Source organism: Emiliania huxleyi (assembly GCF_000372725.1).
Source record: "Emiliania huxleyi CCMP1516 unplaced genomic scaffold EMIHUscaffold_22, whole genome shotgun sequence".
Lineage (NCBI taxonomy): Eukaryota > Haptophyta > Isochrysidales > Noelaerhabdaceae > Emiliania > Emiliania huxleyi.
In genome coordinates this window covers 158,547-175,063 of record NW_005200417.1, presented here as the reverse complement: position 1 = coordinate 175,063, position 16,517 = coordinate 158,547, and the positions used below count along the sequence as shown (strand labels likewise).

The window sequence follows — 16,517 nt, the reverse complement described above, 5'->3', positions numbered from 1 at the left end:
GTCGCCATGGCAACTGCCGCCGCCAGGGGGGCGAGAGAGGGGCTCCATATGTGTGTATGAGGTGTGTGTCTGGAGGCTGTCGCTTCCTGTACAGGAAACGCAGGTATTTCGAATAGCAAACGCGCTTATACTTGCAGGGCATCTTTAATAAAAATCTCTCCCTACCTGCGTTGTGTCAAAAACAAAACACATTTGGTATTGCTAAAAATCTCTCTCTCTCAACACATAGAGCTTTCGCAAGAGAAAATTGTTTTCGTGTTGAAATGTACGGGAGGGGGGAGAGAGAGAGAGAAGAGGTTTTGATGATTACGACGTCTCTCTAGATGCAGCGTCGGGTCATGAGTGCCCCGCACGAAATCTTTTTTTACCAAAGATCAGCCCAGTTGCGGTGGGTGGCGCACGACGCTGTGGGATGGGCGACGACCGGCGCCGGCTCGAGGAGTCTGTCGGGTACGTCGTCTGCGGCATCAACGGCTGCTGCCTGCCGGACCGGCACGCGGGAGACTGCATCTTCGAGTTTGCTGCCTCTCGCTGCCGCCGCCGGTCGGCTGCTCCTGCTCCCGCGCCGGCGCCAGTGAAGCGGCGTCGGTCCTCCACTGCCGCGTCGGCTGCGAATCCCTCGCCGCCGGCCCGGCGCGGGAAGGCGCCGCTCGCCGCCTCCGAGGCGGCCCTGTGCAGCAAGCTGGAGCGGTGCAGAGCAGCTCTCGGTGGCGCCGCCCTCGCCGCCGGCGAGGCAGCTCTGTGCGAGGTGCTCGAGATGGCGCGTCGCGCGGTGCCCGACGCGGGCCTCGCAGGCGGCCTCCGCGCGCTGCTGCTGCTCGGCCCGGTGCAGGCGCAGCTGCTGCAGGCGGTCGAGGCTGCCACCGCGGCCCTGTCGCTCGACCCTCCGTTGCGGGCGGGTCCGCAGCTGACGAGCGGCGTCAGCCAGGTCCTGGCCTTGCCTGACGCGGCGCTCGACCCTTCCGCTCGCGCCGGCCTCGCACACCTTCACGCTCGGCTCGGCGCGGCGGCAGAGCAGGCGGCAGAGCAGGCGCGGGCGCAGCAGCCCGCGAGCGACGAGTCCGCCTCCTCCGACGGCGACCAGGGACCTGCACTGGCGTGCGACCGCTCGGCGAGCTCCCTGCCTCTCGGCTGGGGCAGCGAAGAGACGGCCAGCTACAAGGTGCAGGGCTACAAGGTGCAGGGCGGCGGCCGCAGGTCCCGGCAAGGCCGCGGCGGGTCTGATCCGCCCGTCGACACCTTCGCCTTCCCTGCCTCCTTCCCCGCCTCCCTCTCCGCCTCCTTTTCCGCCTCCCTGCCCGCCTTTGCCTGCCTTCCGGCGGCCGAGCCGGCGCTCATCTCCCTCTCGGGGCTTGAGGAGGGGCTTGAGGAGCCGGACCTCGACGACGCCGACATCGCCGCCCGCATGATGGGCGCCGCCGCAGCCCTCTTTGGCGGGCTGAGCGAGTCGTCCCAGGGCCAGCCGCCGAGCGAGGCGGACACGTGATGTGCTCCTGCGCCCCATGGCCGAGAGTGGCCGTCCTTGGAGCCTCAGTGAAGGCTGGCGGCGCGAGCGAGCCTAGAGAAAATACAGTACGTTCAGCGCGCGGGATACCGACAGGAGTGTTATCTATTTTGAGATTTGAGTGTTGAGAGAGAGCGTCGAGTTATACGCGCGCGCTCTTTACGTTTCGTGTGTGTGTGTGCGTGTGTCCGATCGTGTGTGTTGCTCGTTGCTGGTGAGTGGTGTGATATGGACGTCGCTCTAGCTATACGCTCTCTCGCCGCGGAGAGCTCTCTCCAGAAGCGAGTGCAGGCGCTGCACACAGCACCGCACAGGCCACAGCCGAGTCCAGAAGAGCACAGAGACCGAGACGCGAGAGACTCGTCTGGTCACGCATTTCTTACGGCTATTTATTTAGTTGTTGTGGTGCCTGGGACTCGCCCTCGGGCGTGCGCGTGGAGAGTGCCGCTGTGTGCTGTCCTGTGACACACATACACGAAGCGGCGAAGACCACCGAAGAGCGAGAGCCGAGAGCAGGAGTGCACACAGACCACAGCAGGAGGAAGCGCAGAGATGAGGAGAGCGGAGAACAGCCGTGGAGAGACAAAGACAGCCTGCCCGGCTACACGCGCCACACATCAAAGGGAGCACATTGCGCGACCCCCGCCACGTCCAACCGCCTCTCGCCGTCTCAGCTCTCACAGCGACTGAGTCGCTCGCGCTTTCCTGCGCCCTGGCTCCGTCCTCCCACCCGCCGATGCCAAGGAGCGTCCCACACGGGCGACCCCTCATTGTGGTCACGTCCCGGAGCCGGTGGCATCGCCGTCGCCATCGCCGCTCGAGGGCCACTTCGCTAGCAGGGTCGGGTCGACGCCGTTGATCTCGACGGCGCCCAGCATCTGCTCGAGAGCGGGGGGCGAGGGGGGGGGGGGGGGTTGGGGTGCGAGGCGCCGGCTGCCCGTGGCGGGGTGTCTAGGCTGGGTGGCTAGGCTGGGTGGCTAGGCCGGGTGGCTAGGCCGGGTGGCTAGGCCGGGTGGCTAGGCTGGGTGGCTAGGCTGGGTGGCTAGGCCGGGTGGCTAGGCCGGGTGGCTAGGCCGGGTGGCTAGGCCGGGTGGCTAGGCCGGGTGGCTAGGCTGGGTGGCTAGGCTGGGTGGCTAGGCCGGGTGGCTAGGCCGGGTGGCTAGGCCGGGTGGCTAGGCCGGGTGGCTAGGCTGGGTGGCTAGGCTGGGTGGCTAGGCTGGGTGGCTAGGCCGGGTGGCTAGGCCGGGTGGCTAGGCCGGGTGGCTAGGCCGGGTGGCTAGGCCGGGTGGCTAGGCTGGGTGGCTAGGCTGGGTGGCTAGGCCGGGTGGCTAGGCTGGGTGGCTAGGCCGGGTGGCTAGGCCGGGTGGCTAGGCCGGGTGGCTAGGCCGGGTGGCTAGGCTGGGTGGCTAGGCTGGGTGGCTAGGCTGGGTGGCTAGGCTGGGTGGCTAGGCTGGGTGGCTAGGCTGGGTGGCTAGGCTGGGTGGCTAGGCTGGGTGGCTAGGCTGGGTGGCTAGGCTGGGTGGCTAGGCTGGGTGGCTAGGCTGGGTGGCTAGGCGCCCGCTCAGGCAGCTCGCTGTCGGCCTCTCCCTGGATCACGAAGCCGACCTCGGCGTCGAGTTTACAGTAGTGCTCCTGGGGGGGGGGCGGAGAGCTACCGCTGAGTCGTGAAGGAGAAGCTCATTCATAGCCGAGGAGCTTGAGGCTGTCGTGAGGGGCGGAGGTGCGATGCGATTAACAACACTGCAGGCTCGGGATGGAGGTGTGAAGAGGAGGTGTGAAGAGGAGGTGTGAAGAGGAGGTCCGATGCGATTGACGGCACTGCAGGCCGCGGCGCCCTCCCGCCCCGCTCCCCCCCTCCCGCCTTGATCCGAGTGCCGCCCCTCGCGCACAGTATTGACACGCTGTGAGAGACGGTTGCGGTGCGGTGCGGTGCGGTGCGGTGCGGTGCGGTGCGGTGGTGTGGTGTGGTACGGTGCCTTGATCGAGTAGAGCCCCTTGCGTGCGATGTACTGCCACTTGTGGACGAGGATGTCCATCTCCATGTAGCTCGCGCCGGAGGAGGACTGGCGGAGGGCGTGGGGGCGGGGAGGGTGGGGGCGGGAGGGGAGGGCGGGAGGGGGAGGGGCGGGGAGGGGTAGTGGCGGGAGGGGGAGGGGCGGGGAGGGGTAGTGGCGGGAGGGGGAGGGGCGGGCGCCTTCCCCTGGTGCAGCTCGCCGGTCTTGTTGATGATGACCTGCGGGGGAGGGAGGGAGTGTCTCGGAAGTGTCTCGGAGGTGTCCCGGAAGTGTCCTGGAAGTGTCCCGGAAGTGTCTTGTTGATGAAGACCTGCCGGGGGAGGGAGGCGGCGGAGGGAGGCGGTAGGGTTGGGGTGAGGGTTAGGGTCGGTGGAGAGGCGGCGGGTGGGAAGGTCGCGGGGGCGAGGGGCGGGGCGAGGGGCGGCGAGAGGGCGCGGGGCGAAGAGAGGAGGCGAGGCGGGCGGAGAGGCTTGACGGCGGGCGGCGGTCGCCGGCTTCCCGTTGTAGCCCGCGAGCATCGCGGGGAGGCCAAGGTCGGAGAAGTTGCTGGCCTGCGGACCCGAGAGATCAGCCGAGATCACCCGAGATTACCCGAGATCAGCCGAGCTCACCCCGAGCTGACCCGTTGCCCGCATGTGGAGCATGGGATGTGGAGCATGGGGAGCGGAGAGACTAACACCTTCTAGAGACTACCACCCGCCGCCCTCGGTCTCTAGACGGTCTCGGAGGCTCTCTCGCGCCTGGCCGATGAGCTTGAAGCAAGCCCGCATCTTTTGGATCTCGCTCTTCTCGGCGCCCGTCGGGCTCCCTGCCCAGCGGGGGGGGCGGCTCCTCCCTTGAAGCGGCGCAGCGAGGGGCGGCTTGCAGGGGCCGAGGGCGCGCGGGCTCGCCTCCACTCGCGATTGCGATGCTCATGCTATAGTAGCGGCTCAGCAGCGCCACCGCGGGGGAGGGGGCCTCGCTCGCCTGCGGCACACCGCGCATGCTCTCGACATCGCCGCGGGGGGAGGGAGCTCGCTGCCTCGGCAGGGAGGCCTCGGCAGGGAGGAGGCTCAGCTCCACCCTGTCTCCTCTGTCTCTCTGTCTCCTCTGTCTCTCTGTCTCTCTGTCTCCCTCTGTGTCTCTCTCTCTCTCTTTGTCTCTCTGCCTCGATCCATGCGTGCGTGCGTGCGTGCGTGCGTGCGTGCGTGCGTGTGTGAGTGTCTGTCTGTCTCCGTCTGTGTGTGCGCACCGCGTCCTCCGCAGTCTTCTCCTTGAGCTGGAAGACCATCACGCAATTCATGCTCGGCCCTCCGTCCTGCGCAGCGCAGCGGGAGGGGACCCCTCTCGCTTCCTGTGGCCACTCCCCTCACTCCTCTCACTCCTCTCCCAAGCCTCGCCCTCCTTGGGCTGGGTGCTTGGAGGCGGCGCTCGGTGCTGGGCGCTGGGCCCTCGCCCTCGCGCTGGGGCGTGCCAGGGAGCCACACGGACACGTCTTAAGGGCGGCCCCGCGCCTCTTTGCCGCCGAACATCGCGGGCCCCTCCTCGGGCACAACCTAATCACCATCATCACAGTAGCAGTAATCACAATCATAATCACGGTCGCCGGCCCCTGCTCGGGCGCAACCAGCGTCACGACGAGCAGCTGCGGCAGCGGCAGGCCTGGGCTGTCGGCAGGGACGAGCGGCTCCGGCAGCGGCATCCGTGTAGCCTAGCGACAACACACGCGCCGCGTCAGGGCCGACGCGCTGGCCCAGCGGTGCCGGAGGCGGCGGCAGGCGCGCCATGTGCAAGTGCTTCGTGCAGGACTCGGCCTTGAACATGTGCACTGATGATAGGTGGTACATCGAGTCATCCGAGGGACTCTGCGGGCACAGGAGACAACTCAGGTACTGGCAGCTGGAGAGCGCCGCGCAAGCGAGCACACACCTTATTGCCCTTCCTTGCATAGTTTGGCCCGACGCGCACGTTGAACTGGGACCCGGCGCACTCCGACACCTTGGCCTCTGAATCGGGCGACGCCGGATAGAGGACAGGAGGTGGCTCGGCCATTGGCTAAGTAGCCCTCTCTACCCTGTCCAGCGGCGGTCGTAACCAGATCTCAGCGCGGCTCAGCCAAACAGCGGCCGACGCCGCAGAGGCGAAGGAAGAAATTATCGCGACTGTCGTCCTTCCAAAATCCTGCTCCCTTGGGTTGTGTGTTTTCTTTCTTTTCTTTCTTTAATCCTGCTCGTGCAGGTGTGGACCCTGTCCTCCTCCCCCATCCCTCGTTTGGGTTTGTCTGTGTTCTCGTTCTTTCTTTCTTTTTAAAATCCCCGTGTGGTGGCTGCGTGCCGTCCTCCCATCCCTCCCTTGGTGGGTGTGTTTTCTTTCTTTCTTTGCGAATATTTTTTCCAGTGTATGTGGCTCTTACGAACATACTCGAGTACCCGAGGGTGAACTGCTGAAGGGTTTGTTTGTTTTTTTGCGATGAGAAGCGATCCGAACGTAGCATTCGAGAGAGAGATTTTTAGCAATAGAGCTCTACCAAACAACTCTAACAGGCCCCAAATTACGTGTGAGTGTTAGAGTTGTTTGGTATTGCATGCCGATCGACGCGCGTCCCAAAAGTCGCCAAAAGTGGCGGCGTGTTGCAAGGAGCAAGCACCCGCCCGCCGTCCCGGCGGTCCCGCAGCTCGCGCACATCTCCCTCTTAACCCACCTGTAACATCACATAAAGGTATTGCTAAAAATCTCTCTCTAACACTCACACGGGAGAGAGATTTTTGGAGCACTTGGATTTTTATTATTCTTTCTTGCATTCGGGTGATTAGATCACTACCGCCCGGCGCGGCACGGTAAGGGTCGGCGGTAAGGCGGCGCGGCGGCAACAGACGGCAGGCAGGGCATCGGACGGCGGGACAACGGCACTGTAGGAGCGGCACGGCGGCACGGCGGTAACGGACGGCAGGCAGGGGGGGCGGCGGGCTAAACGGCAAGGGCGGCGCGGCACGGAGGAAGGAGCGGCACGGCAGGGAGGAGCAAGGACGGCGCGATAACGGCAGGATCACGGATAGGCGTGGCACGGATAGGAGCGAGCGAGCGGGCACGTCCGGGCAGGCACGGCAGGCAGGCAGGCATCGGATTTTTGGTCGGAACCAAAGAGGTATGTTCGTAAGAGCTACATACACTGAGAGAGAGAGAGACGCGCGTAGGGCCCTTAGGGCCTAGAGAACACAACCCGCTCTCCCTTTTCTCCAGTGAGCTTAAAGGTTTTGTCACGTTTTGTTGTACGCTGTAGAAAGAAAGACGCGGCGCGCCGACGACGCTTGGGCCACCTTCATGTCGGAAGAGGGCGCTCGCGCGCCCGCCGCATCCAAGTCAAACCCGATGGCGCCGCTGCACGAGGAGCTCGAGACGCTCGCTGTGTCCCAGGAGAAGGCGCCCTCGCCGGCTGCTGCCTCCGCCGCCGACGGCAGCGGCGACGATTCGGGCGCCGACTCGGAGGGCGGCGTCCTGTCTGACCCCGAGGAGACGCTGGCCCAGGAAGAGAGGTACGAGCGCCGGCTCGCCAACCTGCGGCGCCGGCGCGGGCTGCGCGACGAGCGGACGCTCAAGCAGGCCTTCCAGCTCCTCGACTGCCTCATCGGGCAGTACAAGCTCAACCGGACCGACGAGGTGCTCGACGAGATTGCGGACGCCTGTGAGGCGCTGGGCGGCGACTGGCGCGTCAAGCACCTCCAGTCCTCCGCCTTCTGCCGCTGGAAGCAGTACCGCTTCCGCGATGCGCTTCGCCTCTTCTTGCGGCAGCAGGAGATTGTGGGCGCCTCGGCCGCGCTGTGCGAAAACATCGGCCACACCTACTCGTCCCTCGGCGAGCTGCAGCAGGCGGAGCAGTACTTTGAGAGGGCGGTGGCGCTGCTCGAGGCGGGCTCGTTCGGCAACCGCGGAGGCATCTACATGGGGCTCGGGCTCGTGCGCGAGCGGCTGGGCGCGGGGAGGGGCGGCGGGGTGGGGCGTGCTCGGCTGGCGCGCGGCGAGACCTCGCGGGTGAGCTCGAGTAGGCAAGGTGGGCGAGGCGCTGCCGATCCTGCTGCAGTCGCTGGAGCACTACGAGAAGGAGCACACGAGCGGGGGGAGGGTCGGGGACGCGTCCATCCTCGCCAAGGCGCACATGTCGGTCGGCAAGGCGCTGCGCAAGCTCGAGCGGGACGACGAGGCGGCGGAGCACATGGCGGAGGCGCTGCGCATCTTCCGCAAGACGTGTGGCGAGGCGTCTCCACTCGCGTGCACCGAGGGTGTGCTCGCACCTGCTGAGCCGGTGATCTCATCCGTCAGCTGACAGGCGTCTCCCCTCACCGCCTCGGCGATGGGGTCGCTCGGCAAGCTGCGCGCCTCGCAGGGCGCGCCGCGCCGCAGGGAGGCGATCGCGCTGCTGCGCGGTGCGCTCGAGCGCGAGTCGGCAAAGGACGCGTTCCACCTCGAGTCCGTCTGGGAGCTGCTCTCCCAACTCAAGGACACGCAGATGGAGCAGGCGACGCAGAGCAGGCCGCAGGACGGAGGGCGCACCACGCAGCTGGCGGCGCTCGAGGCTGCCTTCGCGCCGCACGTGCCGCTCGTCCGAGCCGCGCGCGCCCGGCTCACGCGCGACCACGAGGCGGCGGACCCGGGGACGGTGGTGTCGGCCTGCGCGGCGAGAGGAGGGGGGGGGGGGAGAGTGCCTGCTTGACGCCGCTGCTCCTGCGCAGGTGGCCGTCTTCTTCAAGACGGCGGGCGAGCTCGCGCTGCTCGCGCAGGACTACGCCTTCGGCGCGGAGCTGCTGCACGAGGCGCTGCGCACCTTCGCGCTCGTGCAGGGCTTCGACTGCTCCTCGCTCGTCGAGGGCTGCCACTCCCTCCTTCAGATTGCAGACGCGAACCGCGGCTAGGTCGGTGTTCGGCTGTTCGCAGGAGCGGGACGAGGGGGGGGAGGGATAGGGACCTCGGACCAACTCGAGTAGTCTTCAATCATCACAGGACAGGATTGTTTCTGAGATCAGGGATGACGAGAGTTGTTTCTCCCTTGCGAGTTGTCTTGGAGCTATCGAAATGTAAGGTGGAAGAAGGTGAAGTAACAGCTAGGCAGGACCAACGCCAAAAAGGCAAAAGAAATCGAGGCCCAGCAGCCCAACAGCCCAAGGCAACCCTGGCCGGAGCTCAGAGCCATCGCCACAGAGGCAGATGGCGGAAGACGAGGGCCTCCGCCGTCGCGGTGCGCCGAACGAGTCGTCGGAGCGCGCCTCGAGGGCGTCTTCGCCCAAGACGACAGCCCAGAGAGCGGTGGCGTACAAGCCAGACATCCGTGTGCGGCTCACGGTCCTCCGCGATTGGTGGTCTGTCTTCCGATCTCGATACATGGATTCAGTCTTCTGGATCACCTGCTTCGCGCTCGCTTGCCAGTTCGCAGTCGTCACTTACCGCAACGTTGGGCCGGTCCAGCCCGAGGTCGAGACGCCAAAGGCGTACGCAAAGGCGGCGGGCAAGGCTGTGGAGGAGGCGGCCAAGGCGGCGGCTGCGCTGCGCGTGGGTGACGCCGCGCTCGCCTGCCTCAACTACCCCGGCGGATGGATGTGGCCGCTCGCGGTCGCCGCGCTGGTGACGTACCTGCTGCGGCGCAAGTCGACGGTCTACCTGCTCGACTTTTCGCTCTTTGAGCCGCCCGAAGAGTGGAAGAAGTCGCAGGCGGAGCTCGTGCAGCTGATGAACAACATTGGGCGGTCGATGAAGTCGTACGAGGAGCCCGACCTCGAGTTCATGGCCAAGGTGCTCGGCAACTCGGGCACCGGCGACGCGACCGCGTGGCCGCCCGGCATCCTGCAGTGCGAGGACCCAACGAAGCAGCAGGACCAGACGATGGTCGCGGCGAGGCACGAGGCGGAGACCGTCATCTGCTCGACGCTGCAGCGGCTCTTCGAGAGCACGGGCCTGAAGCCGAAGCAGGTGGACTTCCTGATCATCAACTGCTCCCTCTTCTCGCCCACCCCCTCCCTCTGCGCGATGGCCTCCAACCGGTTCGGCCTCCGCTCCAACTGCCGCACCTTCAACCTCTCCGGCCAGGGCTGCTCCGCCTCGCTCCTGTCGGTCGACCTGGCGGCGGAGCTGCTGCAGAACAACCCCTGCTCGCTCGCGGTGGTCGTCTCGACCGAGCTCATCACCCAGTCCCTCTACCACGGCCACGAGAAGGCACTCCTCCCCGCAACACTCCCTCTCACTGCCTCTCACTACCTCTCCCGCTGCGGCGGCCTCGCCCCAACCCTCCCCCGGACCCCCGCAGGCCTTCCTCCTGCAGAACACGCTCTTCCGCTGCGGCGGCGCCGCAGTCGCGCTCACAAACAAGGCGTCGCTCATCGGGCGTGCAAAGTACCGCCTCCGTCACTTGGTGCGCACGCAGATCACCGACGACGAGTCGTACTCCGCCGTCTTCCAGTGCGAGGACGGCTCGGGCGCGACGGGCGTCCGGCTCTCCAAGAAGATCGTCGAGGTGGCGGGCAACGCGATGAAGGTCAACCTGACGCAGCTCGGCCCGCTCGTGCTTCCCCTCTCGGAGCAGCTGCGCGTTGTGTGGTCCTTGCTGAGGCGCTCGCCCAAGCGGTACCTCCCCTCCTTCAAGGCCGCCATCGACCACTTTTGCATCCACGCCGGCGGCCGCGCGGTGCTCGACGGCATCGAGAAGAACCTCAAGCTCGACCCGGACGACATGCTGCCGAGCCGGACCGTGCTGCGCGAGCGGGGCAACACCTCCTCCTCCTCGATCTGGTACGAGCTGCGCTACATCGAGGAGCACGCAAACATCCGCCGCGGCCACAAGGCGCGCCCCCGCCGCCGCTCGCCGCCGTCTGCACCGCCCACCTCACCGCCCTCCGCCCTCCGCCCTGCCGCACAGGTGATGCAGCTCGGCTTTGGCTCGGGCTTCAAGTGCAACTCGGCGGTGTGGTCTCGCTGCCGGTAGGTGGACTCTGGCGGGGACTCTGCGCGAGCTCACGCTGGCCCCTGGTAGCGCGACACAAACGGCGGACGAGGCTTTGGACATGTTTATTGTGCCGGGGCGACGGCCCTGGAAAGTGTAATGTGTGCGTGCGTCTCTCCGGGGGTCGGAAGGGCTCAGTGCGATGTGTCGCACGCGCGCGATCTCTCCGCACGAGTCACCAGCCGAGAGAGGCAACGTGTCCTAATTTATTTATCATTATTGTCCAGCGCAGGCGGGAGTAATCGAGATCTCTGCGAGAGAGTAGTAGAGTGCGGTGTGTGACCGTGTGAATGGGCCTCAATGGAATCCATAGCGCACGTCTCCTTGAAGGTTCGAGCCCCCCCCTCCCCCGGCCCCCCGAATCGAGATTGGAGATTGGAGATTGGAGATGGAGATCGGAGATCTAAACTGGATCCGGCGAGATTGGAGATCACAGAGGCCGCTGTGATGATCTTTTTGTTTTTTAAAGGTGACTGGTGCGCGGACGGCCCGGGGAGCCTGCGGCGCCAGTTTAATCTGCGCTCCTCTTTATGCCTGCGCACTGCGGCGCCTGGCTTGAGCTAGGAAGTGTAAACGAGTCCGCCAGGGCGGTATGCAAACACGGAGCGCGCTGCGCGCGCGGTCTATGTACGCCGAACTGGGGGCGTTATCGGAGATATGTGGTTCGCGCTGCCATCAACAACTAATTTTGTGTGAGGGGGGGGGGGGGGGAGGAAGGGGGGGGGGGGGGGAGGACGCCTCATTCATGTGGCACGTTGTGGCGGAAGATGTGCTTCGAGCGAGCGAGAAAGACGAAGGCCTATGCAGGCGGATTTGCACATGTACATGCACATGTGTTGTGCATGTGCATGTGCATCTCGCACATGTGACAAGGGGGCAACGCGCGTGCAGGCCAGGGCGAGAGGGCGGCTCGACACGCCTGCTCCGCGGCCTCCGTGTTGGTGCTCGGAACGAAATGTAGAGGGTCCTCCTTGTGTGCGCGAGATGCTTGTACAACCCGCCAAGGCCTCCCTCCGTGTCGAGCCGGTCAATCAGCACGCCGACATCAGAGGAGCAGAGTGCCGACCCGGCGGGCAGCCGCTCATGGACGCGACGGGCACGCTCAGGCACGCCAGGTGGGAAGTGGTGCATGCCGCTCAGGAGCGCCACGAGCTCCTCCTCGGTCTTTAGAGGATACAGGTTCGCGGCGAACTCGGTCATGCCAGAGACCACAACGAGGTGAGCTCCATCGCGGCGCGCTCATATAACAAGGAGGCGCGTTCTCCGATCTTCATCTCCGATCTCCAATCTCCAATCTCGTGGGGGAGGCGTGTCACAGGGGGGGGGGGGGGGGTCGACGTCCTTCCAAGGGGATGCTCTTTTCCTTTCACACCTTCAAGCGGATCTCCACCCTCTTTTCGCGCCATTTTGCAATCTCCAGTCGGCCACACGATTCTCGAGGCGCCTTTGGCGCGAAGTCAACCTCTCCGTCTCCGGCCTGAGATCTCGAGGTGCCGATGGCGGCAGCTCAAGATCTCTATTTTCAGTTAAAGATCTCTGAGTTTTGTGAGAGATGCTGTGTGTGGAAGATCTCTGATCGGCATCTACGATCTCCACTCAACAAATCTACTGGTGTCCCGCAGAGATCTCGATGTATGGCAGGCGGAGAGCAGGACGTGAGGCGGCCGCGAGAAAGGAGATGGCGGGCCGAGATGCGGTTTTGCGCGCGGAGAGATATGTGAGATTTGCGGTGCGCGCGCGGCGGCGCCGTGCGGGGGGCGGGTGGGGGCGAGACCGCGAGAGCCCAGCGAGAGGCGCGGTGTGTGGCTCTCTCGGCTCTGCCTCGGTACCGCGCCCTCTCCAAACCCGATCGCCATTCCCGCGCTTGCATATACTGAGAGAGTCACAACACTCTCGTGCGGCCACATTTTGCTTTTTGGGCCACACCCCACACACGTCACACCTCACACGCACCAGCCACACACAGAGCCACGGACAGGCGTCGAACACAGTCGGAGGCGCGAAGGAAGCGGGGCGAAAGGGCGTCTGGGTGAGTCCAAGCGGAGGGATTTGGGGTGCACGACGGTCGTGGTTCGACGCCCACGCGCACGCGAGGGGCCACAGATGGAAACGTCCGGCCCCCTCCCACCGTGCCCCCTTGCCTCCTCTTCTCGCCCCCTCACCCGCGCTGCCTCGCCCTTTGAGCTCATGCTGGGTCGGCAACGCCAGCAGACTCCTCCTCGGCGCAAGCTTGTGCGACGTTGGCTGCCACGACACCGTGCCACGAGGTGGCGGCGGCCGAGATGTTGGCCGCCAAAATGCCGAGTGGCGCTGGTGCGGCGCTACGCGCATGGCTTGGCGTCGAGGATGCGTACCCAGAGCAGACGGAGCGGTCTTCGTGTTCGTCCATCGAAACGTCGGAGGCAGAGTCGTCGTCGCGAGCTGGCAGTTTGAGGACACTCATGATGGCGTCGTGGCCGAATGGAGCCAGCCGATTGATCTCATCGACGGCCAGGCTCCACAGGCCGGGCTCGCCCGACTCGGGGTCGTCGCACAGGACGCCAAACACCTCTCGCACATTTTGCAGCACGTCCGCCTCGTCCTTCTCGGACAGGCCGCCCGCTGGATTCGCGGCGCGGGCCTGCTGGTACGGCTCGAGCACGCTCTCGAGCTTTGTGCAGTAGTTTCCAAAGTGGCTGTCAGAGTGGCGCAGCTGGTAGAGGGCGCTCGACGCCCGCTTGTTCTTGTCCTCCTGGATGGCTTCGCCCACCTGCTCCACTCTGAGCTTCATTGCCGCTACCTGCTCGACCAGGAGGGCGTCCAGTCGGCTGCTACCGGGCGAGCGAGCTGGGCAGGCGGGGAGAGCCCTCACCTCGTGCCTCCAGTGGTCGGCACGCGAGTCGAGGTCGTCGTCCTCGTCCGAGCCCATGGCGGAGGCGGCCAAATTCTTCCGCTGCTCGAGCAGCGAGTGCAGCCGGCCCTGCGAGACGAGGTCCTCTTTCAGCGTCGACTCCATCGCCGCGCCGTCCTCACGCTGCCGGACCGCATGCTGGTGCTGATCGCGCAGCTTGAGCACTTCCGACTCGAGCTGCGCAGCCTTCGCCTCGAGCAGATCAGCGCGCTTCTCCTCGAGGGTCATCCGCGACTCTTGCACCTGAATACAGGCGCGGCGGTGTCGTGAAGCGCGGGCCGAAGCTCTGCCAGGCGGCCGCCAGGGGCGACGACGCGACACACGCGCCTGCGTCTCGGCGGTGAGCTTGCCGAGGCTGGAGAGGGCGGTGTCGTACCCGAGGTCACCGCGCTGCAAGAGTTCAATCGACATGTCGTGCGAAGGACAGGAAAAGGGCTGGAGCACACGCCGTGATCAGAGAAAAATCCGTGACGCAGTGCGCGCACACCGCAAAGGGATGCCAGAAGGCCTGAGGGACTGGGAGAGAGGCGGTCTCCTAGAGGCGATTGCTTCCTATAGATCGAAGCTAAAGGCGGTGGTCTTCATGTGGGTGCCAGCACACACGTGGGAAAAGCCTGCAACGCATACGCCGACGCGGTGGCGACAGCAGCATACCTCGGAAATAACGACACAGAGGACGCCTCAAAAGTGGTGCGGGACGCGGTGCGAACTCGGCCATGCATGTACACGGCGCGAAGGGAGGCGGCAGAGGACACAGAGAAGAGGGAGATAGTGGACCGACGGACGTATGGGCACATGTGTCAGAGCGCACACAAGTGGGTGTGCGAGCAATATCGAAAGACGGTGAGGCCGGGATCGCACACGGCAGGGGTGGCGGGACGGCTGTGGAGCGAAGAACAAGTGGCAGTAGCCAGCCTCAAGCATCGATGGGATAATAAGATGAGATTACCAGACGAGAACGGGGGGAAGGACAGGCGAGCGACATTTGACGACGTCGGGGATCACAATGTGACGACCAAAACGATCTTGGGGGCCAGGGTGAGACAACAGGTCGGGGTGCCACATGGGGCACACCACAGGCGCATTCTAGAGGGGGAAAACAAACGGGGAATGAGGGGCCCCGCCACGAGGAGTGCGTTTTGGGGATGCAGGGCGTGCAAGGCGGCTAGGGACGAGGCCGCAAAAGAGGCGCGCGAGGCAAGGAGGAGAATTGGAGAACGGAGAGGACTGGGACGATTGGACACGAGAAGGCAGTGAGCCACCACAGGCGTCGTTGGCGCACCTACTGAGCGGCAAATGCGCTGGAAATAAGGAAGAGGCGCGTTACTTCATGCGGAAGCTGACAAACACACGGCGAGGGCGACAGCAAGAGTCGAACGGGCGGCGCCTGACTCAAAAGACACAGCCATTTTCCTGAGTCGCGTGACCGCGAGGGCAGCCTCCTTAAAGGCAATGGGGTCTAGATTTGGAGCGCTCGTCGAAGAGGAGTACGACAAAATAGCGCCCGTGATTGATTGCCTGCACGCTGCCCGCACTCACGGACTCCATACCCGAAAGAAAGAGAGGGGAGCTCGCAGGAGAGGTGACGAGTGAACTACAGGTAGTGGGGAAGGCAGCTTCGATCGCCATACAGGCATGGGTGCGAAAGGAAACAACGACAAGACCAAGGCACGGGCAGAGGAGAGAGAGAAGAATATAGGGTGGATAAAGCGCCTGTTCACGGCATGGAGGGTGAGCCACGCCGAACGTACTGAACGTAGAGCCGGACGGGTGGAAGCCGGGGAAGACGAACCCGAGGAGGACCAGTGGTAATCCCGTCGTCAGCTGTCACGATGCACCCGAAGGGGACCCCTGCGCCAGCGTCATCTGTGGAGGTACAAGTGTTCGAAGAGAGAGTGGAACTGAGCAACGATATGCCTTGGCGGCAAATGATCGCAGTGGGCGTCAGAAGAGTCGTCCTTGCGCGAGGAGAGCTCGATAAACTCGAGGGGCCAAAATATGCCGCGAGGAGGGCAGAGTTGCGCCGAAAGGCGGGAGAAGCTGCGAGAGCAAGGGAGCGGCAGGCGTCGCAGAACGAGGCAGAGGAGAGCGACGCGACAGAGGATGAAGCGACAGGAGAGAGAACGACGAGAGTGGGACGACCGCGAGGTGGCATGAAGGTTGCAGCGAGAATCGGCGAGGGACTGCGAAGAGAGATAGGAAGAAGCAGACGCCCCAGGATGGGCGACGGCTACCGCACCACACTCCTCTCCTTAAAATCCCTGTGTGGTGGCGGCGTGCCGTCCTCCCATCCCTCCCTGGGCTTGTCTGTTTTCTTTTTCCAATCGATTTTCAACAGTTTTCTTGAGAAGAATTTTACAACAAGTGCTCCAACAAAACTCCCTCGCACGATACTGGGCACGGGACTGGCGCGCACTGGCACTAACACTGCGCACTGGTTGAGAAGGAAATTCCTCGTGTATATAGCGCTGTGCGCCGGTCTATGAGAGAGGTTGAGGGGTGCGAGCCCTGGAGGCCCTGGGGATGGGGGGAGACTACCCGCGGGCCTAGAAGGCCCGCGCGCAGGGGGGTGGGACATTGAGACCGGTCATGAATGACAATGAGTGCGCGACACGCATTATGCGAGCAGCGTTGTTGATGTCGTGTTCTGCGCGTCGCCACAGACGGCGGCGCGCGAGAGCTGTTGCGAGTGGCGGTGCTGGAGGAAGCCCCTTCACAGACCTAGTTATTGAGAAGGAAATACCTCCTATGGCGCAGCGCGCTGGTCTCTAGATATGCGCTCAAGTGGTCTCGATCATCGTACATCGTCATCGATATATATGTGACGCGCGGAGGGGGATCGTTCACACACAAGCGCCTCTTTCAACTTGTTATTGACGGAAGCGGAAATTACCGCCGCCTGTGGGTATGCGTATGGCGCTGCGCTCACATGATTTTTAAGATCGTGTAGAAAATCAGGCACCTCCTCTTCGCCGCGCGTGCAGCGCTCTGCTCCCTCAGATGCGCCATGCTCGCCGCGAATATCTCAGCCCGAACGCGAGACCCCGATGGCGGGGTGTGGTCGCGCGGGCTTCATACCGGCGAGCTTGGGATAAGTGAGCGTTTCGCCGCACGGCGTCAGCACGAGGGCCCTGCATGCCCCAG

At 64.6% G+C, this 16,517-nt stretch overlaps 4 protein-coding genes across 4 annotated transcripts; 3 read left to right on the top strand and 1 right to left on the bottom strand.

Moving 5' to 3' along the window:
• Positions 1-406: 406 nt before the first annotated feature.
• On the top strand, positions 407-1,751 carry EMIHUDRAFT_353556 (hypothetical protein; the record flags this gene model as incomplete). The annotated part of the gene is made up of 1 exon (XM_005780063.1): positions 407-1,751. A coding segment is annotated over one exon (732 nt), but the record flags the coding sequence as incomplete, so codon positions are not given.
• Positions 1,752-1,961: 210 nt separating this feature from the next.
• EMIHUDRAFT_413817 (hypothetical protein) lies at positions 1,962-5,593 on the bottom strand. The gene is made up of 12 exons (XM_005780062.1): positions 5,428-5,593; positions 5,283-5,363; positions 5,126-5,209; positions 5,013-5,054; positions 4,751-4,816; positions 4,410-4,485; positions 4,260-4,327; positions 4,011-4,070; positions 3,699-3,737; positions 3,481-3,567; positions 3,062-3,136; positions 1,962-2,382 (listed from the first exon to the last, which is right to left on the bottom strand). The coding sequence occupies exons 1-12, from the start codon at positions 5,548-5,550 to the stop codon at positions 2,281-2,283; spliced, it is 903 nt and encodes a 300-aa protein (XP_005780119.1). The 5' UTR covers positions 5,551-5,593; the 3' UTR covers positions 1,962-2,280.
• Positions 5,594-7,914: 2,321 nt separating this feature from the next.
• On the top strand, positions 7,915-8,592 carry EMIHUDRAFT_450056 (hypothetical protein; the record flags this gene model as incomplete). The annotated part of the gene is made up of 2 exons (XM_005780061.1): positions 7,915-8,161; positions 8,226-8,592. Coding segments are annotated over 2 exons (476 nt in total), but the record flags the coding sequence as incomplete, so codon positions are not given.
• Positions 8,593-9,084: 492 nt separating this feature from the next.
• Positions 9,085-10,465, top strand: CHS1 (chalcone synthase 1; the record flags this gene model as incomplete). Its single annotated transcript, XM_005780272.1, has 2 exons — positions 9,085-9,674; positions 9,700-10,465. The coding sequence occupies 2 exons, from the start codon at positions 9,085-9,087 to the stop codon at positions 10,463-10,465; spliced, it is 1,356 nt and encodes a 451-aa protein (XP_005780329.1).
• Between the last annotated feature and the right edge of the window lie 6,052 nt (positions 10,466-16,517).